Source organism: Chelonoidis abingdonii, chromosome 4, assembly GCF_003597395.2.
Source record: "Chelonoidis abingdonii isolate Lonesome George chromosome 4, CheloAbing_2.0, whole genome shotgun sequence".
Lineage (NCBI taxonomy): Eukaryota > Metazoa > Chordata > Testudines > Testudinidae > Chelonoidis > Chelonoidis abingdonii.
Genome location: NC_133772.1, coordinates 64330430 through 64358034, shown reverse-complemented (window position 1 = coordinate 64358034; position 27605 = coordinate 64330430). Strand labels below are relative to the sequence as shown.

Genomic DNA, 27605 nt, shown 5'->3' with positions numbered 1-27605 from the left:
GTTAGCAGAATCTACTCACGCAAAATTGTTTGTCATTTAGTATAAAAGAAGCCTGCTTTGTGTTCATAAGGTGTGTCTTCTCTCTCTGGCATTAGCCGAGAAGAACACCTCAATCAGCTGATTGATAAATAAAGAACTTGGAATGCGTCTTTCTGCCTTCCGTGCCTCCTTGGTGTAACTGAGTAGCTCCAGGGGGAAACGAGCCCATTTGGCTAACATTATGGAAGCAAGCATATGTGTGGATTTTTTTTTTCAATCTTTTAGTACACATACTTTCTGTTTGTTTTGACACCACTGGGAGGGTGTTTTTTTTATAAAGACAACTCACAAACATGGCCATATGAGCATATCAAATTAGACCAGTGGTCCATCAGTTCCAGTATCCTATCTATGACAGTGACTAGTACCAGTTGCATCAGTGGAAAGGTGTAGGAAACCACATGGTGAGCAATTATTGTACTCAGAGGAAGACTCCTACTTTCTGTTAGTAGCTGCCTTATGACTGAGGTATGAGTGTTTTATATCCCTTCTAAAATTATAGAGTAACCAAAGACTAATGCTTATCTGCAGCAATGGAAATAATGTTCTGGGCACAGAAGAATCTGCTGCATTTCAAGACAGCTCCCATAAAGGATACAAAAAAAAAGGAAAAGGTATCATTAAAGTACTTCTCATAGTCCTCCACTGGCTCAAATACTTTGGACATGCTAGATAGCAAAGGACACCCCATATTATACCTGCAGAAAGAAGCAAACCTCTAGAAGCAGAGACTCTTTCTTTCAGACTGTCACCATTTACAATTCATAGCCTGGACATTGGAAAAGGGAGTGTAGTTCAGTATTGACTGTTTCTGATGTGAAGGGAACCAGAAAGTTATTTGAAGCAGAGACTGCCTCTGTTTGTGCAATGCCCAGCACAATGGGCCCTGACCTCAAGCTGCTACTGTGATAACCAGGCCTTTGGGATTATTTGTATCTCAGCAACATGAGTCTTTTCAGGAAGTTTGATTGGATCCCTCAACCAAACACTGTAGAAACATAGGTACCAGCCATAGCAGCTTTTTGTTGTTAAGCACATCACATCCTTCATTTGAGTATCGGGTGCCAAGTTTAATCGTAATGACAAACTGGACAAGCATATGGCTCGCCTTTCTAGTCACTATTACCTCCAAAAGGCAAGTTTTGGAATTTAGTTACCATATGCATACAAGAATCACACTGCTTTTGTTATGAGGAACCTGTTATAGATCCAGAAACCTTTCAGTTCAATTCTTCTTTCCACACTTCATGGGAAATCGTTATCCCATCATTTTGTACTTGGAAAACTGTAACATAAAGGGCCATGCCTAGAGCTGTAAAGCAAGCATATGGAGTTCATATACCAGTGACTGTTCATCTCATTCTATCCAAATGATAAGACCTTAAGTTGCTGCAGGCAAGATGTAAAAGTCCTGCATCAATTGGCATGCTAGGTATCTGAAAAGATATTAACAAAAATCGCTGGAGACACTGTGGGAAAGTGTCGGAGCCTCTTTTCAGAAAGATCTGCAAAGTAAGTTTTGAGGAAAATCTGAAGTCATCCTTTGGTACAAAAGTGCTCCTGGGCTGGTTCCCACTTAATTCTTTACGTTTACAAAGCTCTTGCTTTATATGAAGGGAACTTCCAGTCCTGCCTATTCTGCTTATCTTTTCCCTCCTAACTTTTGGGATTCACTGCTTGTTACTTCCCATGAGTAACGAATGAGGAGAGAAACTGTGCAACAGAATAAAACGTATTACCTAATAATGTTCTGTTTAACAGTGTCTCCAAATTCAACCCACCTTGGCAATCTTTTATAAATAACAAGAATTCAAATAAAAAATGGTCTCTAAAGGAAGATAAACAAATATTGTCTTCAAATTAACCTATGTTTTTATCTAGTTGTCGTAATGCTAATAATTGGTTGCTGGACAGTTTCTACAGATGTGGAAAAACTCTTTTGGTGACCTGAGCTGAAGGGCAGAGCTTAGTCCTGGAGGCTCCAGCAACAACATTGGACTGCCTCCAAATTCCACAGATGGGAGGCATTAGCCCATAAGTAATGAATTCAGAGAGAAGCTGCTAACAAAGAAAACTATCAGGCAAGAAATTTAACATTTCATCTCCAACTATATTAGCATGTAACTGACCATTGGAATGAGGCACTGTATTTCATCCTTCTCAATATCATTTTAGCTATAAATGTACTAGTTTCCATGGCAGAATCTTGCTAATTCTCACTCAGCTAACTTAAATATATATATATTACAAAAAAAAGGTTTGGCTCTACTTCTCAGAAAAACTTCAACAGGAAATAGCTGAGGTCTCCTATTACTTGATTTTCATTAATCTTACAAAATATATCCACTGTATTTGTTAAAATGAAGTGATATATTAAAAGTACAGTCATCTTAAAAACAAAATATATTCTTGGTTTTGCCCTTTTAGCTCTTCCATATAAAATGGTGGTGTTCCATACCAATTGAGGAAGGGAAGTAAAACCTTCCAAGTGCCTCTCAGTTCTTTTCTTTCTGCATGTCTGTGCAGATGTGAACCCAATCTTTTTATCCTTGTATTGGGTGTGTGAGTTGGTTTTGTGGGGGTTTTTTTGGATAATGTATTGTTTTAAAATATTTGTCTACAAATAAGTTTCATTCTATTTTTTTTCTTGTTTGTTGTGTGGAATTAGTTTGATGGTTAGGCTCACTCAGCATTAAAGATGGCAAAAGAGATCAGCGTTCAGGACTTTAGCGAGATATATTGTCAGGACATAGACTCAGCTTCAAGAAGAATTCTCTGCTGGGTCCCTGACTAAGAAGGAGTACTCATAGCCATCACAAAAGGATCCAGTTGCACGGGACTGCATTATTAAAAGGGGTTTGCTCTGACTAAGTGGAAGTAATTTAATAATTTGGGGACCCTAATAAGATGATTATGACTTGTCTTTTGTCCCATTACCAGTTACTTCACAATTTTCTCTGTTTAGTAGATTTGGTATTTTATTGGAATACTTGACTCAAGGTCTACCTTTCATATTGCTGTCAAGGAGGCTCAGGCTTGCACTGCAGTTTGGACGGCATCATCCAAAGCCCAAGATTTGGTGGTGATGGGGGACTTCAACTATTCAGATACATGTTGGGAAAATAATACCGTGGGGCACAGACTATCCCATAAGTTCTTGGACTGCACTGCAGACAACTTTTTATTTCAGAGGGTTGAAAAAGCTACTGGGGGAAAGCTGTTCTAGACTTGATTTTAACAAATAGGGAGGAACTCGTTGAGAATTTGAAAGTAGAAGGAAGCTTGGGTGAAAGTGATCATGAAATCATAGAGTTTGCAATTCTAAGGAAGGGTAGAAGGGAGTACAGCAAAATAGAGACAATGGATTTCAGAAAGGCGGATTTTGATAAGCTTAGAGAGCTGATAGGTAAGGTCCCATGGGAATCAAGACTGAGGGGAAAAACAACTGAGGAGAGTTGGCAGTTTTTCAAAGGGACACTATTAAGGGCCCAAAAGCAAGCTATTCCGATGGGTAGGAAAGATAGAAAATGTGGCAAAAGACCACCTTGGCTTAACCACGAGATCTTGCATGACCTACAAAATAAAAAGGAGTCATATAAAAAATGGAAACTAGGTCAGATTACAAAGGATGAATATAGGCAAATAACACAGGAATGCAGGGGCAAGATTAGAAAGGCAAAGGCACAAAACGAACTCAAACTAGCTATGGGAATAAAGGGAAACAAGACGACTTTTTATCAATACATTAGAAGCAAGAGGAAGACCAAGGACAGGGTAGGCCCACTGCTCAGTGAGGAGGGAGAAACAGTAACAGGAAACTTGGAAATGGCAGAGATGCTTAATGACTTCTTTGTTTCGGTCTTCACTGAGAAGTCTGAAGGAATGTCTAACATAGTGAATGCTTATGGGAAGGGGGTAGGTTTAGAAGATAAAATAAAAAAAGAGCAAGTTAAAAATCACTTAGAAAAGTTAGATGCCTGCAAGTCACCAGGGCCTGATGAGATGCATCCTAGAATACTCAAGGAGTTAATAGAGGAGGTATCTGAGCCTCTAGCTATTATCTTTGGAAAGTCATGGGAGACGGGAGAGATTCCAGAAGACTGGAAAAGGGCAAATATAGTGCCAATCTATAAAAAGGGAAATAAAAACAACCCAGGAAACTACAGACCAGTTAGTTTAACTTCTGTGCCAGGGAAGATAATGGAGCAAGTAATTAAAGAAATCATCTGCAAACACTTGGAAGGTGGTAAGGTGATAGGGAATAGCCAGCATGGATTTGTAAAGAACAAATCGTGTCAAACCAATCTGATAGCTTTCTTTGATAGGATAACGAGTCTTGTGGATAAGGGAGAAGCGGTGGATGTGGTATACCTAGACTTTAGTAAGGCATTTGATACGGTCTCGCATGATATCCTTATCGATAAACTAGGCAAATACAATTTAGATGGGGCTACTATAAGGTGGGTGCATAACTGGCTGGATAACCGTACTCAGAGAGTAGTTATTAATGGCTCCCAATCCTGCTGGAAAGGTATAACAAGTGGGGTTCCGCAGGGGTCTGTTTTGGGACCGGCTCTGTTCAATATCTTCATCAACGACTTAGATGTTGGCATAGAAAGTACGCTTATTAAGTTTGCAGACGATACCAAACTGGGAGGGATTGCAACTGCTTTGGAGGACAGGGTCAAAATTCAAAATGATCTGGACAAATTGGAGAAATGGTCTGAGGTAAACCGGATGAAGTTCAATAAAGACAAATGCAAAGTGCTCCACTTAGGAAGGAACAATCAGTTTCACACATACAGAATGGGAAGAGACTGTCTAGGAAGGAGTATGGCAGAAAGAGATCTAGGGGTCATAGTGGACCACAAGCTAAATATGAGTCAACAGTGTGATACTGTTGCAAAAAAAGCAAACGTGATTCTGGGATGCATTAACAGGTGTGTTGTAAACAAGACACGAGAAGTCATTCTTCCGCTCTACTCTGCGCTGGTTAGGCCTCAACTGGAGTATTGTGTCCAGTTCTGGGCACCGCATTTCAAGAAAGATGTGGAGAAATTGGAGAGGGTCCAGAGAAGAGCAACAAGAATGATTAAAGGTCTTGAGAACATGACCTATGAAGGAAGGCTGAAAGAATTGGGTTTATTTAGTTTGGAAAAGAGAAGACTGAGAGGGGACATGATAGCAGTTTTCAGGTATCTAAAAGGGTGTCATCAGGAGGAGGGAGAAAACTTGTTCACCTTAGCCTCTAATGATAGAACAAGAAGCAATGGGCTTAAACTGCAGCAAGGGAGATTTAGGTTGGACATTAGGAAAAAGTTCCTAACTGTCAGGGTAGTTAAACACTGGAATAAATTGCCTAGGGAGGTTGTGGAATCTCCATCTCTGGAGATATTTAAGAGTAGGTTAGATAAATGTCTATCAGGGATGGTCTAGACAGTATTTGGTCCTGCCATGAGGGCAGGGGACTGGACTCAATGACCTCTCAAGGTCCCTTCCAGTCCTAGAGTCTATGAATCCTTTAGAGAACAGATTTCATGGGCATATTATCCTTTCTCTCTCTCTCTCTCACACTCACTCACTCACTATTGAAAGGTTTAGTTTCCACAAGGCTAATGAAGGCTTTTATTGAGCTTCTTAAGACCAGCTTTCTCTTGTATCCTTCACTGAAGATTTTTCCCTTGGGACTGTAACATTTGTCAAAAGACCATCAGAACTGCAGACTTTGACAGATTTTTCTTATACAAATTTTCATAAGAGGTCTTGGATTGCCTTTTAAATTACTTTTGGGGGGGCACAGAACAGGGGGGATAAATACTACTGTTTCTAAGCTTCATGATCTTTTAGGTTAAGATTGGTTGCACACTGACCCTGACCTGATAATGTGTTTTTATAGCTGTCTTCAAGATTGTGACTTTTGGTGAAAAGTCCACGTCAATGTAGAGATGACCTAAACAAATCTGAGACTGACGTTGGTTCCTTATTCTCAACTCCCACAAATAAGGGACTGTGAGTCTATAAAGCACAGTTCCAGGGTCAGACCTCCATGTGTGGTGCCCTTCTTTGTGATGTGGGACCCTGCAGTCCCATCACTTTCGACACCGAAACCAGTGCTTCGGACCTCCCAGGGCCCATCCTCCCTCCTATCATTTTATAGAAGCTTTCTTAGAGTCCCACTTAGGATATGGGCTGGCTCTCTGAGCTCCTAGATTACTTCCCTGCCATGTTGGCTCCAAAGGGCATAAAGTACTCAGACTTGACAAAGGAATTCTTGACCACGGTTACTTTACTCTTTAAGCATATCAGAGCTACAAATCTTTTCAAAACAAAAGTCGTGAAATCCGCTCTCCCCTCATTTGATTTCACCCCTTCTGAGAGTCAGAGGTTTGGCAGAGTCCCTCTTACCTTTCCCCTTTCCAGCTAGTCCTGCTTGCATGTGGTGATGGTCACTGCCCCTGTTCAGAGAAACCAGGCCATCTGCTTAGCTGGAAAACTTTCCTCTTTGCCTTGAGAGGCCCCTCATTAGAAAAATATATATATTGTTCCAGTGGCAGAGGACAGCAGTTGAGAGACTATTGAAGATGATGGCCCTAAAATGCCATCTTGATAGCTGCCAGGCTTAGGAAAGGGACTTGAGACCTGACTGAAGGCTCATCTGAGAGAAGCTAGCTGGAACACAATTCAATATGCATGACTTGGAGAAGACTAGAAGTGTGTTCAGCACATAATACAAAACAAAGTTTACAGTTTGATACAGACATGTCCCACATGTCCCCCAAGTGAGAGTCTTGTTAATCTCAAAAGCAGAGTATGGTTGGGCTAGTGCTTTTCATGGCACTGGATGGGGGGAAATCAATTGTTTTGGGGGAAGGACCTGCATCTCCTTACTCCAGGAAATTAACAGTGGTATAAAATCCCCACTACTTAAACTATTTGAAAGTTGATGGGGCATATAGGGTGAAGGCCTTAAATTTGGAAAAGTATGAGGCTGTATATGCAGAATTTTTCAGACTAGAAGGTGGCAGAACATGTACAGCATGACACAGTGAAAAAGTAGCTGTATTTCCTTCTTTCTAGCCTTTAAAAAAAACCCTAATACAATAGTGTTAATTTTGTGGCTTTTGTTTAAATGTACCAGTGCATTGTGATAAATATACATAAAGTTGTAGTTTCATTCGTTTATAGGATTCATCCTGTTTTTGTAGTCATTCATACAAATTGTGCATTCTAAAGGAATACTAACAGAACTTATAGTTTAATAGCCTCTGCTCCTGTTAAAACCTCTGCAGTAGACAAAATTAATTCCAAAAGCTTTCTGCAAAAATGACCATTTTATTTGTCAAAATCTAATTTAAGACTATTTCTTATTTTTACACTATTACTACAGTGGCTGTAGATATGGGTTGGCCCAATTTTCCTTTGATATCTGTCTCTACCACCATTTCAGTCTTAACAGTATGTTCACTAAAAATGGCAGATCTAGAAACAAAATGATGACAGCAAATAGAGGAATACCATCATTCCCATTTAAGACCCTCATCCTGCAGTCTTTCCAACTGCAAACATCTGTAATCCTACATAAAATCCGTTTTTGTCAGACCTTAATTCTAATTTTGTTTTGCAAAAATCCCTTTCATTTCACCAGGACATGTTTTAGTTGGATGCCAGACATGCAGTGTTGCCTTCTTCTCAGGGTGATAATCCCATGCAAATAGCATCATGGGTTCTTCAGCAACTGCTTATTCCCTGACCCAGTTCCATTTAGTGCAAGAAATGGGAGAATCAATATTAATGTACTAAAAGTGTGTGTAGGAAAACCTACGTCAATTCTTGGTTACATGGCTGAATTACAAAAATATATGCACACATTTTACATATACTTACCTAAAGTCACATACGCTGAAGCATGCAAACACTTCTAAACATCATGCTGAACCCTTAAGGCTGTAACTGGATTTGCACGGATGGACCCCAGAGTATGACTGAAGCCAGTAGAACTCCATATAGGTACAAAGGTCTACCTGCATAGATCAAATTGCAGGATCAGGGCTTAAACTTATACAGGAAAGATTTTCTTAACTTTAATATTCTAGCTGTGAATTTTCTCTTTCCTCCCCATCCATTTATAAAGAGTCAAAGGATTCCACAGTCAAGTAAAGAATTGCCAGCTTCCATAAGCAGCATATACTTTTGCATAAGAATACCATTTCATAGAGCATGTAAATGATATAAATTAAAGGAATAAATTCTGGATCCCTTGAACTCAATGGAAAAATTACCACAGACTTTAGTGAGGCATTGTTTAGAACTCTGCTTTTTGTTCTTCCTAGGGTCTGTACAGAAGACAGGATATATATTAAATCATGTATTTTGCAATCGACAAATATATTATCCTTCAATTTTACATTGTTTTCAGATAGGGTAGTCCAGTACTTTGTCAACATATTTTGTAAAGACGGTAAGTTGAGATACAGTTGTAGTCTCTATTATTCTTCACTAAAAACAAGTACAAAATACTCAATTAACTTTTTTATGCTGATGCAAACAGGAAAGGTAGGAGTTTTTAGAATGTGGGGGATAAAGTTATTCTGGGATTACTCTACTTGAAGTCCACTCAGCGTTGTAATCCCCCCCTACTTTATTTTTTTTTTAAAAAAAATCATGGCTCAGTTTTTCCATTGACAAGATGTCCTGTACTTTCTGAAACCACTGATTCAAGTGGGTAAACAGATTGACGTGTCACTTTTTTGAGCAGTTAATCTAGCTCAATAGAGCGTGGACTTTCTTCTCTACCCCTAAGGTACGAAAAACAAACAAACCACAACTATGAACCTAATCCTCTAAGATGCCAAATACTTTTGAATGTTTTTAAAGTCAATATATCTGAAAGGACTCTGACTCTCAAGACTGAACTGTTAAAACTTAAGTATAGTAGTCATTTAAATAAATCAAAGTTGAGTCACGGAGCAGTTAAAAGCTGGTAGGCAAAATAATGTCACACTTAAGAGCACAACACTTATTTATATTTGTCTCCTGGCTGACTGCTGAGCCACAATGCAGTGTAAGTGAATGAATGCAGAGACTAACCCCAGGTAGCACAAATTTCTTCAGAAATTCCTGATCAACAAAGCCACGATCAACAAACCCCTCCGCAACCCAACCCCTCTCCCAAACTCCCCCACCATTAAAGTGGCACTTTAATGGCACAACAAATTGTCTTGGCATAGTCACACTGTAAAATACTCACTCTGCTAGAAATCCTGGACAGAAAGCTGCATTGTACATTACACACACTGTATTTCATCAGTCTTCCATTGTAGTCTAATATAGTAAAATAGGAATATAACAGTGAATAGGGCAAATGCCCACGCTCAAAGTAAAATGTAAGGTATCAGTATCTTCTAGGAAAGCTACTGCTTTTGTCACTAAACTAACAGTATACTCTTCTTAAGAATTTCTTTGCTATTGTGAATTATAAAGGCAGAAGCCAGGAAGCTAGTTCTTTCAAGAAAGTGGACTTAAGATGATAGTTTTGGACTGAAGGGGAAAAGAGTGTATTTAATCCAAGCAACACTTCCACAGTCTAACCTGGGTCAACAATGGAGTCACTAGGACATTAACAGGCCAAACATACTGCTCTCCAGGGAAAATAAAAGTTGTATTTTTATTGCAACAGGATCATTTCTAAATTCCCTCATCTACTCAGTAGTGTTCTGAGGTCACTTCTAGTTTTGGAATCAGTTCATAATACATCAGTTTAGTTAGCTGTAAATAATCAAAAGCAGTTTCACATTTGGGAAAAGGATTAGACATTCCTTGATACAAAAGAGAAGTAAAAGTGCTTCTAGCACTTGGCAAATATTATTGTACTATATATAGTTAAGCCACCCAGGTAGTACAGAAGCTTTTAGGAAATAAACTATCCAAGAGATGACCTAATAGGTCTTTTCCTTTTCCATTTTTTAATATTTCCAGAAATACAACACTACCCCCTTGTGGTGCAAAAAAGGACAAAATAGCCAACAATGTTTAGTTAACATGTACTGGAAGTTAATACTATTATGTTATAATTATGCACTCAAGAAATCCATAATTGGCGAATCAATGAAAAGAGAACGGGCATAAGACCACAAAATATTTACCTCAGTAAAAGCATGTAAAGCGATTATAATTCAAAGCAACTTTTTTTTTTTACAGCACACTTCACAAAATTTCAATTTGCAGAAGCCAAGCTTTTCCAAAGGCACTAAATTCACAGGTAATTAACCAATAATTAGTACAGAAGTGATGGACAGCAGCACAAGTATCTAGAGAAGATAACTTTTTTTTTTACAGAGGCAGACAAAGTTCAACAAAACTTTAAATGCTAGAAAAGGAAAAACCCACACAAACTAAAAGTTACCCAAGATGTGCATGTTAGTTTCAAGGACAGAAATATAATACATTCACTTTATCACCATTAAATACTAAGTTAATTCCCAAATAACTGGGCATCTCCCACTCTCCACCCCACCCAAAAGTTGAAGCATGAGATGTTTTAAAAAATGGCAAGTTTTGGCCACCTTTGTTTTGCATTCTGAGATTTTTGCTTGAAAAATATTTTGAGCGTACACCTCTATCCTCTGTCGTACTGCAATGGCAAAGTACTGTTGAATCTTCATACGCAAACAGCAAAAGCCACACAATGTATAAGTGCCACTCAGCTGCAGAAACTGGAAAGTTATTGGCAGTATTTGATCCTCTTCTTTTCAAATGCCACACTTCTTTATCCAACCTGCCACTAGAAAAATAAAACAAAGTTGTGTGTATGCAGTAAACTCAGTGATTCATTATGGTCCATGTGCTTCATTCAAATCCACCAATATGTTTTTATGTGCAACAAGAGGATGCACAACTTTCTAGATACTATCCCTGTCCCAAAAAGTTTCCCTCTCCCTTATCTTTTTAATAAGTTGCTGTTTTCCTTTTAGATGGTAAATTAGCATATATGGAGTGTAGATAAACAGATGTACACCAAAAATACATAACTTCCCCCTTGCCTGTTTGTTATTAATTGGCTAATTTCTTATAAGCATGGAGGAAAAAACATGGTTTCTCAAGGAGGTTGCCATCTTACAAGTATGGTTAGTAAGGGTGTTCCATGTGCAGGGAGGAACCTGGAATTTAGGTGTGAATATGATTGTGGGAGAAGTTGGTAAGTGGGAAGTCAAAATTAGCATTAATGGTGGAGCAGAGAGGATGGGAGCAATGCAGTAAGACAGGAGTGGACAAGTGGGGAAGGACAGAGCTGTGAAAAGCCTTCAGGGTTAGAAAAAGTAACTTGCATTTTATGGTAGGAAAAGGGAGACCTAGTGGAAGAATTCAAAGAGGGGGTGGGTGATACAGTAAGACAACACGAAGGAAGATGTATGATCTTAGAAGCTGCATTTTGAATGGATTGGAGGGAAGGATCAAATGGGTATTGGAGAAATCATAAGAGGAGGCAGCTGCAATAGTTAATGTGGGATGAAGAGTTTGAACAAGATTTTGCTGTGGGAATAAAATGGAAAGCTTGCAGATCTAAAAACAAACATTTTAGAAAGGATTTAACAAAGTAAATCTTAAAACTTACTCTAAGTCCACCGCCGCCACCTCCTCCAGAGCTTGAAGATGCAATTTGTTTCTCCATTTCCTCCTGTTTCTTTTTCTTGTGCTCCACAGAATATGGGTTCTTAACACCCCGAGAGGTGGCCTTTAGGGAAATAAGATTGGGTAAAATACTGCAGTTCAGTTTCTTTCCAAAGAAATAAAATCTTGGCAACTATATTTTGTGGGTTTCTATTTGGAAGCAATATTGAAACACTAATTAATACTAGTATGCAACACAGCATTATAACTTTTTAAGGTGCTTTTTCACATTGCACAGTATTTGTCAGTGATGGCAATGAGGTATTCTCTTATTTCATTTTATTTGTATATCCAGCTGGGCATTATTTAATGAGTAAATGCATGTGGTTTGTATTCAAATTGTAAAATTAAACATTTCCCTGTCCCCTTCAAGAACTCCCAGGCACCCTGATCCTGCAGTTTTTCAGTTGGTGTGAGCTCCATATTCTTACCCTCACCAATTAAATTTTAACTTAAAAAGGATGGTTTAGGCAGTCTGCTCCATCCAAGAACCCAAACTGTTAGTTTATTATGGGATCACTGCCCCACCTTCTCTTACCACATGGATTCCTGCAAGTACAGGGCATCCTATAGCTAACAGAGAGATGTTAGCCAAGAGGTCTCATTATAATTTACAATAAGTGCATGAGGGGAGATAACAGATTTAGTTTCCCCATCTACTGTACTTATGTGAACCTTACCACAGAAGAAAATGAGAATTTTACATGCAGCAGAACTGCATAGCCAAGTGGTTAGGGGACTAGCTTAGGATGTGTAAAACCAAAGTTCAATTCCTCTACCACAAATATTCTCTGTGATCCTGGGCAAGTCACTATTTGTGCCTCAATTGTCCGTCTGTAAAATAAGGTTAATAGTACTTCCCCTACCTCATAGGGGTGTTGAGGATATATACATTACAAGATGGAGGTACTGAGATACTATGGTGATGGCGCCATATAAGTCCTAAATTAGAGTGATATAAGGTTCTAAAACATGAATACCAAGGCAGCACACAATAGCTTCTTTTTCCTCTTACTTATTTTGAAATCTGAACTTTACAGAATTTTTAATGCACTTCTAGCTCTTAATTTAGAGTTATAACACTACATGTGAGCAACAGAAAAAATAAGGTTAAATCTATGCTGAGAGGAAAGAGGAACAGACTGCTAGCACAAATCCAAGGTGGTGGTGATTGATATCGGTCAAAGCAGAGTTGTGACAAAGCAAGACTGTAGACGAAGTAAGAATGTGAAGAGAGGCATTAAGCTGTCAATGCCATATATAAAATATGAAGTAAAGATGAAGTAGGGTGATCTGAACAGTATATTAGACTAGCATATTATTTGCATAGAAACAGAATGACACTAGCTCCAGCATGGTCTGAACAGAGGGCTAGAAACCTTAGTTCTAGACGGACAGACACCTCGTGTGTTAAGTTACATGTTTGCAGAATAGGAGCTTTAGTTTGTGTCTGTTTCCACCATCTACTACATCTCTTCCTATATGGTATTTATCTACCTATCACTCAGGGTTGTTGCAAGAATATATATTTAGAAAGTACTTTTGAGATTCAAAGCACTGTAGCTGTACTAAATCTTTTTTTTAATTAAAATGTAGTCCAAAGCAAAACAAAGGTTTTAATAAAAGGGTCTTTAAATATCACTTAAATGCTGCTATAATAATTTAGAAAGTGCTTTTATTCATGACTCAAATATGAATCATCTTTTAAACAGGAGCAAACAGAATAAGCCCGTACCAGCAAAAGGCCAAGAAACCATAAAGAGAACAACCACCACCAATGTTCATACAATACACATGTTCATTATCTTCAGATTTCAGATGCATATTTGAAATTCATCAAGACACTTTAGAGAATTTAGATTATGCAGTGCTTAAAAAAAAAATCTGGTAAGGTCCAAATAAGGCTACAGTTCTATTGCTTTAGGCTTCTGTATGTGTTTCCACCCTCCTATTATTACTTCTGCCCTAAGGCAACTACTACCTCCACTTTCCTAAGTTTAAGACCTCCCAGCTTCAGCACCCAAGTTTCCAATTTTTCAGGCCCATAGTTTGTCAATGCCACTGCTTAATTGACTGCGATGAGGAAAGAGACCTATATTTTCCCCATGTTAATGAAGCGAACAGCCAACAAATTCAGCTATGTTGAGCTTTTAGAAGTAGCAAGTCTCAAAATAACATTTGCAAATGCCACCAAAACAATTGCAATTTTTGAAAAATGCAACTGAAATCTCTTTTGTGTTTGTGGTCAAAGTAAAACAAAAATATCACCAACAAAAATCAATTCCTTCGTTTGGTTTATAAGAACTTTCCAGCTTTGCATTCATATTTTATAATGGCAGGGATTTTCAACAGCGCTAATAGCCATTTTGAATTTCAACGGGAGTCAGATGCCTAACTATCTTCAGCTTCTTTCAAAATCCCCACCAATTTTCCAAGATATCATTGTATAAATACCCATCAAATACATTATCCCCAACAAATTAGTAACATGACAGCCAAGTGCAATGATAAATTCCCCTTGCTTATAATCCACGTATGCTGTTCAGTTGCATTTGGCAAAGAAACTTCATATTTCCCATATTAAAACCAGTGGCTACATAACAAGTTTCTGAATAAATGTAATGTTACCTCCATTTGCCTCTTTTCTGCAGCTTCTGCAAGTTGTCTTCTCTTAATTTCCTACAGACAATTTGGAAAAAAAAGGAGTTATATTCCACTGTAGTAGAGAAAGCAGAATAAATTGTTTAATGATGAAGATACAGTAGTTTTAAAAAAGATTCAATGATATAATGCATAGACTACTCCATGTCCATTCCTTGTCATTCGTATGAACAATGGAAGTTATTTAATCAAATTCTGAACTTAAGTCAAATGGTAGCTGCTGCTTCTCTCTGTTTATAAGTATTAAAGTAACTACATAAGGACAGTATGCTTTTTGGTTACTAAGATGGTAGAGTGTTGTTGCTGCTATGATGTATTCCAGTCTTTGAGTAACAATAGTTAGTGTTATGCAGATATATTCATCAGAAGGCCACATTTCAGATTACTTGAATCTTTACCCCCTCCCCCCAATCCTTTCTAGGATGAAACATGCAATAAGAAGGCAGAGAAATGGACAGATAATCCATAAATTGTCCTTCTCCTTTGAGGAGAAGAAAAATGCAATCTTGGTATGATTGCTGTTTCCCTAAGGTCCTCATGAAAATAACCTCATGAGACATGTGCCTCATCACAAGCATAAATATTTTAAAAACAAACATCATGCAGCGCACTGTCAACTTGTGGAACTCCTTACCTGAGGAGGTTGTGAAGGCTAGGATTATAACAGTGTTTAAAAGAGAACTGGATAAATTCATGGTGGTTAAGGCCATAAATGGCTATTAGCCAGGATGGGAAAGGAATGGTGTCCCTAGCCTCTGTTTGAGAGAGGATGAAGATGGATGGCAGGAGAGAGATCACTTGATCATTGCCTCTAGGTTCACTCCCTATTGGCCACTGTCAGTAGACAGATACTAGATGGACCTTTGGTCTGACCCGGTACGGACGTTCTTATGGAACCGCTGATAGTGATGTTTACAAAATAACTGTAACTAGATTAGCAATTACTATAAATGGATTTTCACTGAATGTAAGTTCACTAAAACCAGGCTCCACTGTTTTCCAGAGTTAGAAAAGCAGATTTATTTCCTTGCCAGTTAAATCCCAACCAGGATCTTGATCCAACAAATCAGGTCAGCTAGCATAGGCCCCTAAACCCATGAAGAATCCCACTGATTCTGAAGTCAGTGGGCTTCCACAAGGACTCAGGGAACTATGCTAAGATGACTTGTACCCATGTCAGTAATAAATGGTAGCGATGGCATATCTGAAATGAGTTCACCATCTTAGTAAAGTTTCTAGTAGCAGGGTATGTATAATATAAACAGGAGTGTAACAGAGAGACCAAGCACTAAATGGGTTTAGAGACAGAATTACCCTCTCCCTCTTAAGAGATGGTCCCGCCAGATCTTTCTTTGTGCTCCTACAGATACTTCAAGTGCAGGACTGAGACGGTGACTGAGAGTGACAAACTCCAAATTGTGTTTAATTTTAGATCATGGTAGAGATTCCGGGTCTAAGGGGAGTATGGATCAGCATTCATGTGAGTCTCCCAGTCAGTACGCAGCCTAGGGAAGCTAATGATCCAAACAGCGGACCAAATTCGGTGATGAATCCTGGTCATGCGCCTCCTGAGACATGTACACATGCTAAGAAGGGGTGCTACCCTATGGTTTTTGTTTTCTGGTTACATACTGTGTGGTAAGGTACTGACCAGCTGGTAGAAGGACAGCTGCCAGCTTTACTGAGAAGCACCTAGACTTCTGGACAGTATAAAATAACACGATTTTTCAATGTTTTAAAACATTATAAAGAGATACTCAGTTTGACAAACTAATTTTTAAAATGTATGTTTGGATTTTGTTTTTTTAGCTCTTAAGAGTTGTCTGTTGATGTTTATATCTCCCTGCCCCCCCACCCGCTGCCAATCAAGGAAGAAACTGACTAACAAACATTCAGATGACAAATACTTGCAAGATCCAGGCTATACAGGGGGAAGAGTGACACTGATATATCAAATGCCAAAAGCAGACAAGATGGAATGGGAGAAAAATATCTGTTTGCTCATCAACTTTTCAGTTACAAGTAAGACCTAAATTATTAAGTAGAAAATTTTCTCCCAAAAATGATTTTCAAATTGGTGTCCCTTTAAAGCAAAACGTTCTTAACAAAAACAAACAGAGTACTATGGACCTGCTTCTGCAGATCCATGCAAGATCAATGTGTTTTTTTTAAAATTAATGGGTATATTTAACCCTTTAATTATACATCGAGGGCCTAATTCCCTCCCTCCCCAAAATAAATATTTAAGAACGCAGTTTTTTAACGGGATCTCTTACTGCGTGTATGTCATTGGCAATGTTATAGGTGCACCTTTGGGAGGCAGCAATCCTCACGGCTCACTGCACCCCAGGGGGGCTGACCGATCCCAGAACATTGCCGCTGCCCTTGTCCTGCCTAAAGACTAAACATCTAATACTCTCCTCAGCTCTGCTGCATTATTTTATCCTGCAATTATGGGGAAACCACACCATGGAAAGTCGCCTCTCTGTGGGGTAAAATAGAAAAAGAACCAACCAAACCGCTAGCTCAAAAAACCGGAGGAGGAGGAGCAGCTGCAAGGAGGCTGCACCTGCTGGGGGCCTGCTCCGGGGCGGCGTGTTTGCCTGTGGAGGAGCGCGGTGCCCGCGGCCCAGCTAGGGCGTGTCGGGAGAGAGGAGCTGGGCTCCCGCGTGCGGAGCGGAGGTGCCGTGCGCGCCGCACTCACCGGGTCGGGCGTCTCCACCACGTCCTCGGCGGCTCCCCCCAAGCAGGGTAGACAGAGCCCCATGCCGGGGCCCGCTCCGCGCCGCCGGGTCGTCTAGCGCTCGCTCGCTCGCCCGCCCGCCCGCCTCAGGCAGCCAGAGCTCCGGGGACGCGCCGCGCCTGTCCCGCCCGGCACCCTCAGAGCGCAGAGCCCGGCAGGGCCCGCCCAGCTCTGGGATCGGGGCACACGGCGCCACCTGCAGCTCCGGAGCTGCCGCTGCTGCTGCTGCCGCGAGACAAAGGCCGTGAGGAGGCTGGATGCAGGCTCGGGGGAAGGCGGGAGCCGGGGCCCACCAGTGTCCTGTTCCCGGAGGTCTCCGCTACCCTAGGGTGTAGAGTAGTAAACTGCTCCGCGGAGAACTGTGCTGGTGGCAGCAGTTACTCATAACTTAGAGCGTAAGAAACTGCTACTTGATGTAGCAAATGCCTACAGCCAGCGGTTTCTTGCACTATAATGTAAATTACTATGCAGGTATTGATACGTATAGATTGTAAGAAACAGCTTTTGGGGAAAAAACCAAACCCTGCTACTTGATTTTTACATACTTGAAAACTATTATGTTTCAGTCTTCCCTCATGTGTCATGTTCTCTAGACCGTTAATTTTTTTTCTCTTCTCTGGACTTTTTCTAACTTGTCCACATCTTTCCTGAACTGTAGTGCCCAGAGCAGCACACAATACTCCAACTGAGGCCTAAGCAGCACAGAGTAGAGCGGACATCCCATAGTTGTGATCTGTTTTTTTGCAGCAGCATTACACTCTTCACTCATATTCAGCTTGTGGTCCGCTATGACCCCCAGATCCCTTTCAGCAGTACTCCTTCCTAGGCAGTCATTTCCCGTTTTGTATGCTTGCAACTGATTTGTTTCTTCCTAAATGGAATACTTTTGCATTTCTCCTTTTTGAATTTTATCCTATTTACATCAGACTATTTATTTCACCAGTGTGTCCAGATCATTTTGAATTTTCATCCTGTCCTCTCAAGCACTTGCAATCCCAGCTTGTTATCATTCACAAACTTTATAAGTATACTCTCTATGCCTTTATCTCAATCATTAAGATTTTGAATAAAAACATATCCAGAACTGAACCCCAGTTGTTATACCCTTTCAGCCTGTGAATCACTGATAATTACTGTTGGAACTGTTTTCCAACTAGTATTGCACTCATCACACACACACGGCGAGACATGCTACCTGTAAGTGCTATATATGATGAAGCTAATTCCTACAGGTAGCAGTTTCTCACACCAGATCTATGTGAGATTATCTGTAGAAATTTGCAACCCATAGCAGAGAGAGAGTGAATTCTTACCATTAGCAGTTCCTGAGGGCTGTGAACACTCAGGTAAACAGTGTCTCACAGCCAGCTAGCGGCTTTCCCTTACAAACCGCAATACATAGTTTGAAAACACATGGCCTAGCACAATAAGCAAACCTACTGTGCTATTTTCCTTAAAAGAAAAATAAACTAATGCTGAATACTGCAGCTGACAGAATGCAATGTAAACAAGTATCTTACAGATCTTTCTTGATAGAGAAGCTTTCTGCTAAACCCTGCACATGCCCAGCCCAGTCATAGTCCCTACCTTCACCTGGCTTCTCTCACTCAGCACAAAACAAAATGTACACAAGATGACATTTGGAAAGATGAGAGGTTCAGTTGATGAACCTGCCAGATAATAGCTGCTGCTGCTGGAAATATAGTGGGAGAATACACCAGAGAGATTACACTGATCAGGCCTTTTGAGAATTTACCAGGGAAATCCAGAAATTTTATAATTCAGGATTCTGAAGAAAAGTACAGGGAAATGAGACCCAGGATTTCCACTGACTTGCTGTGTAACCTATGGCAAGTTACATCACTTTGTGTGCCTCCAGTTTGTCCTCTCAACTTTCCCTTGCCCTATTAGCTCAAGAGTAAATAGGCCAGCTACAATTCTGATTTCAGCAGCAGATCTTTTCACCCCTCTGGATCTATCACCTGGTGTTTAGACGGAAGTTGGTGTGCTTCCTACCTCTCGTGTATGATGTAGTGTACAAAAGAGAAATTATTTTTGCAAACATTCCATTCCTGCATGGAAACTATTGACATGCTTGATAAATGGAAGTGTCAACAAATTCTTTAAAAACAACTGTATGGTAAGAAATACCTTTGAGAAACCATTCTGTCTTCTTCATCCTCTATAACCATGTCATCAAAATCACCTGGATGACTGCTTGAAAATCCTGACACTACACACACCTCCTTTTCCATGTGTGTGACCTCCACTTGGCTGTTGAGGCTTGTGAGATACATTGCCTCCCATTTCTCCTACGTCTGAGGTTTCCATAGTGTCATCCACAGCAGTTTCCTTTTCCATGTTTCTCTGATATGTTTTCCTCACCTAATTTTGGAGGCTCTTTAAATACTTTTAGTTGAGAGATACTGTACAACGTTGCTAAACCTTTCCCTAACTTGTTTTCTAATGTAACTCTTTTGCCTTCTATAGTAGCAATTTTGTATGATCCCACCTAGGCAGGTTGTAGCTGCCTTCCCTTTCTTGTTTTCCTTCTCGCATTCAGTAACATGACTGTGTCACCAACCTTGAATGTTATTTCCCCATGTTTACGAGTCTGTTTTGGCATACTGTATTTTTTGCTTTTCTTGTGCTTTTGAAATATTACTAATAGCCAGTTTAGTTTCAGCATCACGTCTAGATTCAATTTTCATGATGTACTCTTTGTAGTATTCTTTGAGTTCCTCAAAACCTGTTGGCTTTGGAAACAAATGGAGAAGGAGTTGTGTTTCTAAAATGAACAATCTCAGAATAACATATGCACCTGAAAGCTGAAGGACTTACTGTGTAGTTGTCTGAGACTTGGTCTGGGAATCTTGCCTCAAAGCCATACAGTAGTTGATAAGGTGACAACTTGGTTGTCATGTTTGGTTTTGTTCGCAAAAAAATACACCACCAAGAAATTCATCCCAATTAGTCGCACTGTTATCAACTAACTTGCACAATGCTCTCTAAAAATGATGATGGATTATTTGTGGGGGAGTGGAAACTACTGTCTTTACTGAGAGAAATTGTATGCAATCGAAAAGGCGTAAAGAGGCCATCCTAGTGCAGTGGGATAATTCCTTTTATTTGAAATAAAAGACAACTTGAGTTTCAATGTACTAAACATTTGAAGCAATCTGTAGCTTCTGTCATAGTACATTCTCCTTTCTATTAATACTGTATTTTTTCCTGCCCTAAAATTACCTTTTGATGGATTTGTTTCTGTTTTCAGCTAGTCCATTGGCTTGTGGATGGTATGGGCTGGTGAAACATGTTGTATTCCCAATTTTTTGCCCATCTCTAGGTTAAGATGAAAGGAAAAAATTTGCCATAAACTTTCCTTTGGACAGGTTTGGTGTATAACCCTAACCCTTTCCTCTGATACCTTACATGGCATGCTTTATATGCAAGATCATGATTATATGAAAATGAGGAATATGGGGTACACTCCCAAGGTATAGAATGTCACACATTCATTTTCTGATATAGCTGTAAAACTACTGTTAAGTTTTCTAAATAAATCACTGTTTAAAAATGTATAGTGTGTACCTTCTAGAAATGAAGGTTATTCTTCACAACTCAGAGTTAGATATATGTATTAAGGCTATATAACAACCAACAAGAATGTCCTTTTATCTAGAAAACCATGATTAAATCGAGTCTTCCTGACTAGTGATTTAAATTTAAATCAAATCCACCATGGTTTAGGGCCAGTGTCACAGCCTGATGTATATTTTATTACTCAAGAAATCTTAAGTCACACTTCCACTGTATGACAAGATGCTTAGTCACCATCTCAAAATACCCATTAGACAAACACTTGATACCAAACACATTTTCAGAGTAGAGAGAACCAACCCCACGTTCCTATATTTTCAGCACTGTTTAAAAAAAATTTTGCAAGTGGAATTTCATGGCTATTGCATGAAAAACCCTTAATGAAAGTCTGAACATTTAAAAAGAAATCTTTTAGTCTCTTTCCACTACATAGGCCATACAGTCTATATTAATAAAAAAAAAACATCAAATGCACACAAAACATTGAGAGTAGTGAAAAGTATTATAAATAGTATGTGAAATACATAATTCATTTGGAAAGCAAGCTCATAGGCAGAAAATCTACCATTGTGCTTTATACAGATTTCCGCTTCTATCACTGTTACACAAACACACACACACACACACACACACACACAAGGAGCAAAGAGGTATCACCACAAAAATTACACTCAGCTGTAGTACTCATATGTCACCTTATTGCTCTCTCATTTAATTTGAGACATTTTCTTTAGCCTTTGTCTTCACTGTTAAAACTTAACTTGTGGTGACTTCATTAGTTTTAGCAGTGAGAAAAAGGCTTATGTCTGCATAATGTTGGACACAAGATATATTATATACACCTGGATTATTCTTCAGTGGTTCATAGAATATCAGGGCTGGAAGGGACCTCAGGAGGTCATCTAGTCCAACCCCCTGCTCAGGGCAGGACCAATCCTCAGACAGATTTTTGGCCCAGATTCCTAAATGGCCCCCTCGAGGATTAAACTCACAACCCTGGTGTAGTCTTATTGGAAACCCAGGGGGTGGGCGGGCACAAGCCCTAAAAGCCCCTGCCCCAGCCTAACTGGAGGGACCAAAATGAACATGGAGGATAACAAATGAGAAACAGGGATTGAGGTGAAGGTCATAGGTTCAAAATGAGGGTACCGGATGGGGACACTGAGCAGAGAACCCTGGACAGCGCCCACTGGTCCTCAAAGATATCAAGGGAATCAGCGGACGCTGCCCAGTTGAACTCTGCCCAGATGTGTGAAACTAGGGAGGAACAGAAATAGGCCCCTCAGTCGCAGAGCACTCCCTCATCCAGCATCCTCCTCCTGGTAGTATAGCTGGAGAGCTTGGCCAGGGCCAGGAGGAGGTTGACCAGGAGATCTTGCAACTTTGTGGGGCCATGGATGGGGTGTGCAAAAAGGAACAGGTGAGGGGAAAAGTGCAGCCAGAATGTCGTCAAGAGGTTCTGGAGGAGCCGGAATAGGGGCTGCAACCTGGTGCATTCAAGATAGGCATGCGCCAGGTTCTCCCTCCTGCCGCAAAAGGGGCAGGCCTTGGGCATGGATGTGAACTGCGCCAGGTACACGCCCATGCTCACAGCTCCGTGAAAGAGCCATCAACCAATTTTCCCGGTGGGCCGTGGGACCAAGGTAGAATGAAGGCACCTCACCCTCAAGGAGGGACGCAAGAGTGAGGAAATGCAGTGTGTGGAACACCAGCATGTACAGATGGTCTCTAGAAGCGGTTTCGAACCAGACCGGCTGCAGGATATGCAGCCAGCTAGAAGTGTAGGAATGGGGAGGCTGGGGGGAGGGGGGTTCATGGAACAGGGGCCGAATAACAATATCCAGAGGGCCTGGGGTGAGGCCTAGCGGGAGTGCCCTCTCACAGGGCCCGCTGCAGGAAGACAAGAGAAACTAGTGACAAAGCAGTCTCCACCTCCTGGAGTACTTGCAGGGGGGTCGTAAGGGTGGAGAGCCCCATGCGCCGACCGAGCACATGGGCATCCACCCAGTCCCCCCTGTCGTATCAGAGCCCATGGAGGTGACGGAGGAAGGCGTGTGCCAGTGTGCTCCACGCTGGACTACCCACGCCATAAAGGAGTCACTGCAGGGCCTGGAGGCGGAAGACATAGACCTGGTTGCGAAGGCAGACCAGGCCCTGCCCTCTCCTTCCTTTCTCCCTCCCTCCTCCCCAGGGAGACTCAAAATCCCTGCAGGGACTCAGTGCATCCCTGGCCAAAGAACTCCAGAACCGTCCTCTGGAGCCTGACCAGGGTCCCCGGGGCTGGACTCAGAGTGTTGAACCAGTGCCAGAGCATGGACAAGACTAGCTGGTTCGGCACCAGCGCCCTCCCTCGCAGGGAGAGGCACCAGAGCAGTCCTGTCCATCTCCGCAGCCGCTCACCCACCCTGGCCTTCAAGTCCTGCCAGTTCTCCGGCGGAGAAGGATGTGTGGTGGAGAGATAAACACGAAGATAGAGCAGCGGACCCGCGCTCCACTGGATGGCTTGAAACACGAGTGGGAGGGAGCTCACCTGCCACCCATCCCCAACCACCAGGCCAGAACTCTTGACTCAGTTGACCCGGGCAGAGGAGGCTGCCAAATAAACAGTCTGTCAGGCCTCCACCCACACCAAGTTGCCTGGGTCCTGGACCTCGAGGAGCACATTGTCGGCATACACCGACAGGACCAGACACAGCTCCGGCTCTCGAAGCACCAACCCCATCAACCTCTGGCAGAGGAGACAGAGGAAGGGCTCGATCACCAGAGCGTACCTCTGGCCCGAGAAGGGGCAGCCCTGCCATACTCTCTGCCCGAAGCTGACCAGCTCGATCAGGGTCCAGTTGAGCCTGACAAGACACTCTGTGGAAGCATACAGCACCTGGAGAAAACTCACAAACTGGGACCCGAAGCCTAACGCTTGCAGAGTGCCCAGGAGATACCCGTGGTCCACCCTGTCAAATGCCTTGCCCTGATCCAGGGACAGGAGGGCAAATGAGAGACCATCCCTGCACCCAAGCTCCAGGAGATCCTGGACCAGATACAGGTGATCAAAGATGCTATGGCCCGGGACGGTGTTGGTCTGGTCTGGGTGGATCATGTCCTCCAGCACGGCCCCCAGCCGCAGCGAGATGGCCTTGGCTATGATTTTGTAAGTCCGTGCTGAGGAGCGAGACAGGACACCAATTCCATAAGTGGCGGAGGTCTTCCTTCTTCGGCAATAAAGTGAGTATGGCTCGCCTACACGAGAGAAGGAGGACCCCGCTCTGCAAGGACTCGGACCAGATGGTGACCAGGTCCAGGCCGAGGACGTCCCAGAACACGTGGTAGAACTCCATGGTCAGCCCACCCATGCCCGGAGACTTGTTGGTGGGCATGCGACGGAGGGCTTCCGAGAACTCTGCCAGAGAGAGGCAGCTCTAGCCAGTCCCGGTCACCTGTGCTGACCGTCGAGAGCCCGTCCCAGAGCACCTGCGAGCGGCAGGATCGGCAGGATCTGGGGAGAAAAGGTGCGCGTAGAAGTTCCTGGCTCTCTCGCACATCTCCACTGGATCTGTGAGGGGGGTGCTGTCCTCTGCCAGAGGGCAGGTGACATGCTTCTTGGCTCCCCTCTTTTTCTCCAGGGCGTAGAAGAAGCGGGAGCCGCGATCCATCTCCCGAAGGAGGCGGATGCGGGGTTGAACAAAGGCGCCCCAGGCCCGATGGTCTTCGAGGACCCGGAACTCCTCCCGCTTCTCCCGGCACGCTCCGCAGAGGGATGGATCCTCGGGGCTGGCGACCAGATGCCTCTCCAGCTCTAAGACCTCCCATTCCAATTGCTCTATCTCTGCATCCCTCCATCAGCTGGCGCCCCGGGTGTAGTCACGGCAGAAGAGCCGGGCGCTCACCTTCCCCACATCCCACCACCACCGTGCCGAGGGAAAGGCACACCGCTGCCCTCGCCAGGCCAGCCAGAACTCCTGGAAGGATGCCACGAAGCCCGCATCCTCCAGCAAGTTGTTGTTAAAGTGCCAATAGGCTGGCCCCGGCCTCTCCGCACAGAGAGAGGCCGTCACAGTGACGAGGTGATGATCCGAAAAAGGGGCTGGCTGGATGCTGGAGGACTGGGCCTGTGAAAGACAGAAGCATGACAAATAGATGTGGTCCAACCGGGAGTGGCACGACTGATGGGCTTCCATCCGGACATAGGTGAACGTGGAGACATCGTCTGGGTGGTGGTCGTGCCAGACGTCCACCAGGGAGTGATTCATAGATTCATAGACTCTAGGACTGGAAGGGACCTCAAGAGGTCATCGAGTCCAGTCCCCTGCCCTCATGGCAGGACCAAATACTGTCTAGACCATCCCTGATAGACATTTATCTAACCTACTCTTAAATATCTCCAGAGATGGAGATTCCACAACCTCCCTAGGCAATTTATTCCAGTGTCTAACTACCCTGACAGTTAGGAACTTTTTCCTAATGTCCAACCTAAATCTCCCTTGCTGCAGTTTAAGCCCATTGCTTCTTGTTCTATCATTAGAGGCTAAGGTGAACAAGTTTTCTCCCTCCTCCTGATGACACCCTTTTAGATACCTGAAAACTGCTATCATGTCCCCTCTCAGTCTTCTCTTTTCCAAACTAAATAAACCCAATTCTTTCAGCCTTCCTTCACAGGTCATGTTCTCAAGACCTTTAATCATTCTTGTTGCTCTTCTCTGGACCCTCTCCAATTTCTCCACATCTTTCTTGAAATGCGGTGCCCAGAACTGGACACAATACTCCAGTTGAGGCCTAACCAGCGCAGAGTAGAGCGGAAGAATGACTTCTCGTGTCTTGTTTACAACACACCTGTTAATGCATCCCAGAATCACGTTTGCTTTTTTTGCAACAGTATCACACTGTTGACTCATATTTAGCTTGTGGTCCACTATGACCCCTAGATCTCTTTCTGCCATACTCCTTCCTAGACAGTCTCTTCCCATTCTGTATGTGTGAAACTGATTGTTCCTTCCTAAGTGGAGCACTTTGCATTTGTCTTTATTGAACTTCATCCGGTTTACCTCAGACCATTTCTCCAATTTGTCCAGATCATTTTGAATTTTGACCCTGTCCTCCAAAGCAGTTGCAATCCCTCCCAGTTTGGTATCGTCCGCAAACTTAATAAGCGTACTTTCTATGCCAACATCTAAGTCGTTGATGAAGATATTGAACAGAGCCGGTCCCAAAACAGACCCCTGCGGAACCCCACTTGTTATACCTTTCCAGCAGGATTGGGAGCCATTAATAACTACTCTCTGAGTACGGTTATCCAGCCAGTTATGCACCCACCTTATAGTAGCCCCATCTAAATTGTATTTGCCTAGTTTATCGATAAGGATATCATGCGAGACCGTATCAAATGCCTTACTAAAGTCTAGGTATACCACATCCACCGCTTCTCCCTTATCCACAAGACTCGTTATCCTATCAAAGAAAGCTATCAGATTGGTTTGACACGATTTGTTCTTTACAAATCCATGCTGGCTATTCCCTATCACCTTACCACCTTCCAAGTGTTTGCAGATGATTTCTTTAATTACTTGCTCCATTATCTTCCCTGGCACAGAAGTTAAACTAACTGGTCTGTAGTTTCCTGGGTTGTTTTTATTTCCCTTTTTATAGATGGGTACTATATTTGCCCTTTTCCAGTCTTCTGGAATCTCTCCTGTCTCCCAGAGGATTGATAGTTGACAATCTCCCAGAGGATGTCCACGGCGGCCGGGCTCTGCTCGGTCCCCAAGCGGTCCCACTCATCCAGGATGGTGCTAAAGTCCTCACCCAGGACCAGGCATTTATGAGGGTCCAAGGAGCCGAGGAAGGCGGACGCCTGTTGATAGAACTACAGCCGCACCGGGGCCGATGTCAGGGCATAGACGTTCATGAGGTTGACCACGAGCCCCTCCATGCGGACCCAGAGGTGCAGCAAGCGGCCCGGTATAGCCTCGGTGACCAGCACCTCGGGCCGTAGGTCGGGGGAGAACAGGGTAGCCACTCCAGCCCTACAGACTGTGAGATGGCTGAAGTAGACTCTGTCCCCCAACTCCAGCTGCCAGCTGGCTTCGGCGGCTGGATCCATGTGGGTCTCCTGCAGGAAAGCCACAGAGTCCCGCCCCCCGAAGGAAGGAGAGCGCCTGGCTCCTGCGGAGACCTACCCTACAGCCCCGGGTGTTCAATGTGGCAAAGGTGATGAGTGACATGAGGAGGGCTGGGGCGATCCTCACCGGCAGGGGAGCTCACGGCCCCCCTTGGGCTGCGCAGGAAACCATGTCCCACCCGCAAACGTGAGCAAAGAGTCATGGAAGCTGTGGACCCACTGGTAAGCCACGGCACCCTGCTTCCCGGTCCTTTTGCCTTCCCCCATGAGGGCCCTCACCCCCCGGAGGATCTGGTGGAAATCCCCCCATCGTTGGAGAGCAAGTGGTACTTTGTTACGGGAGTCTCAACAGGCTCGGCGGCCGTCAGTAGGGTGCCATCCGCGGCCTGGCAGGTCGAGGACTCCAGGGGACCCTCGGAGGCGGGAGTGGATGCAGCAGTCGGGACGCTGGAACAGGGGGAAGGGAAAGCTGGGGTGAGGTCGGCTAGGTCGAGGCCCACTGGCAGAGGGTCATCCTCCCCCTGGGTGACTGGGGTCAGACCCAGGGCCTCGATCTCTGCAAAGATGGAGGGGAGCTCACCTCCTACCATCCCAGGGTCCTCCCCACTAGTGCCCAAGGTGACACTCACCTAGGGTGTTGCAGGGGGCGCAGGTGGTAAAGGAAGAGGAGGGGCCTCATCCGAGGCCTCCGCAGGGAGGGACTGTGGAGGAGGAAGAGTGGTACCCTCCGGTGCTGCCACGTCTTCCCTAGCCGGAACTGGCATATGGACCGACCCCATGGGC

General features: G+C 43.1%; 1 protein-coding gene across 1 annotated transcript; it reads right to left on the bottom strand.

Moving 5' to 3' along the window:
* Nucleotides 1-9678: 9678 nt before the first annotated feature.
* Nucleotides 9679-17277, bottom strand: SVIP (small VCP interacting protein). The gene is made up of 4 exons (XM_032775253.2): nt 17072-17277; nt 14335-14385; nt 11651-11770; nt 9679-10819 (listed from the first exon to the last, which is right to left on the bottom strand). The coding sequence occupies exons 1-4, from the start codon at nt 17132-17134 to the stop codon at nt 10805-10807; spliced, it is 249 nt and encodes an 82-aa protein (XP_032631144.1). The 5' UTR covers nt 17135-17277; the 3' UTR covers nt 9679-10804.
* Nucleotides 17278-27605: the final 10328 nt, after the last annotated feature.

What these genes read in the sequence shown, in the direction of transcription:
- SVIP (XM_032775253.2), bottom strand. Translation starts at nt 17,134, where the DNA reads ATGGGGCTCTGTCTACCCTGCTTGGGGGGAGCCGCCGAGGACGTGGTG. An exon ending in TGGTGGAGACGCCCGACCCG is followed by an intron (nt 14,386 to 17,071) that starts GTGAGTGCGGCG and finishes AATTGTCTGTAG; the next exon opens with GAAATTAAGAGAAGACAACT. An exon ending in CAGAAAAGAGGCAAATGGAG is followed by an intron (nt 11,771 to 14,334) that starts GTAACATTACAT and finishes ATTTCCCTAAAG; the next exon opens with GCCACCTCTCGGGGTGTTAA.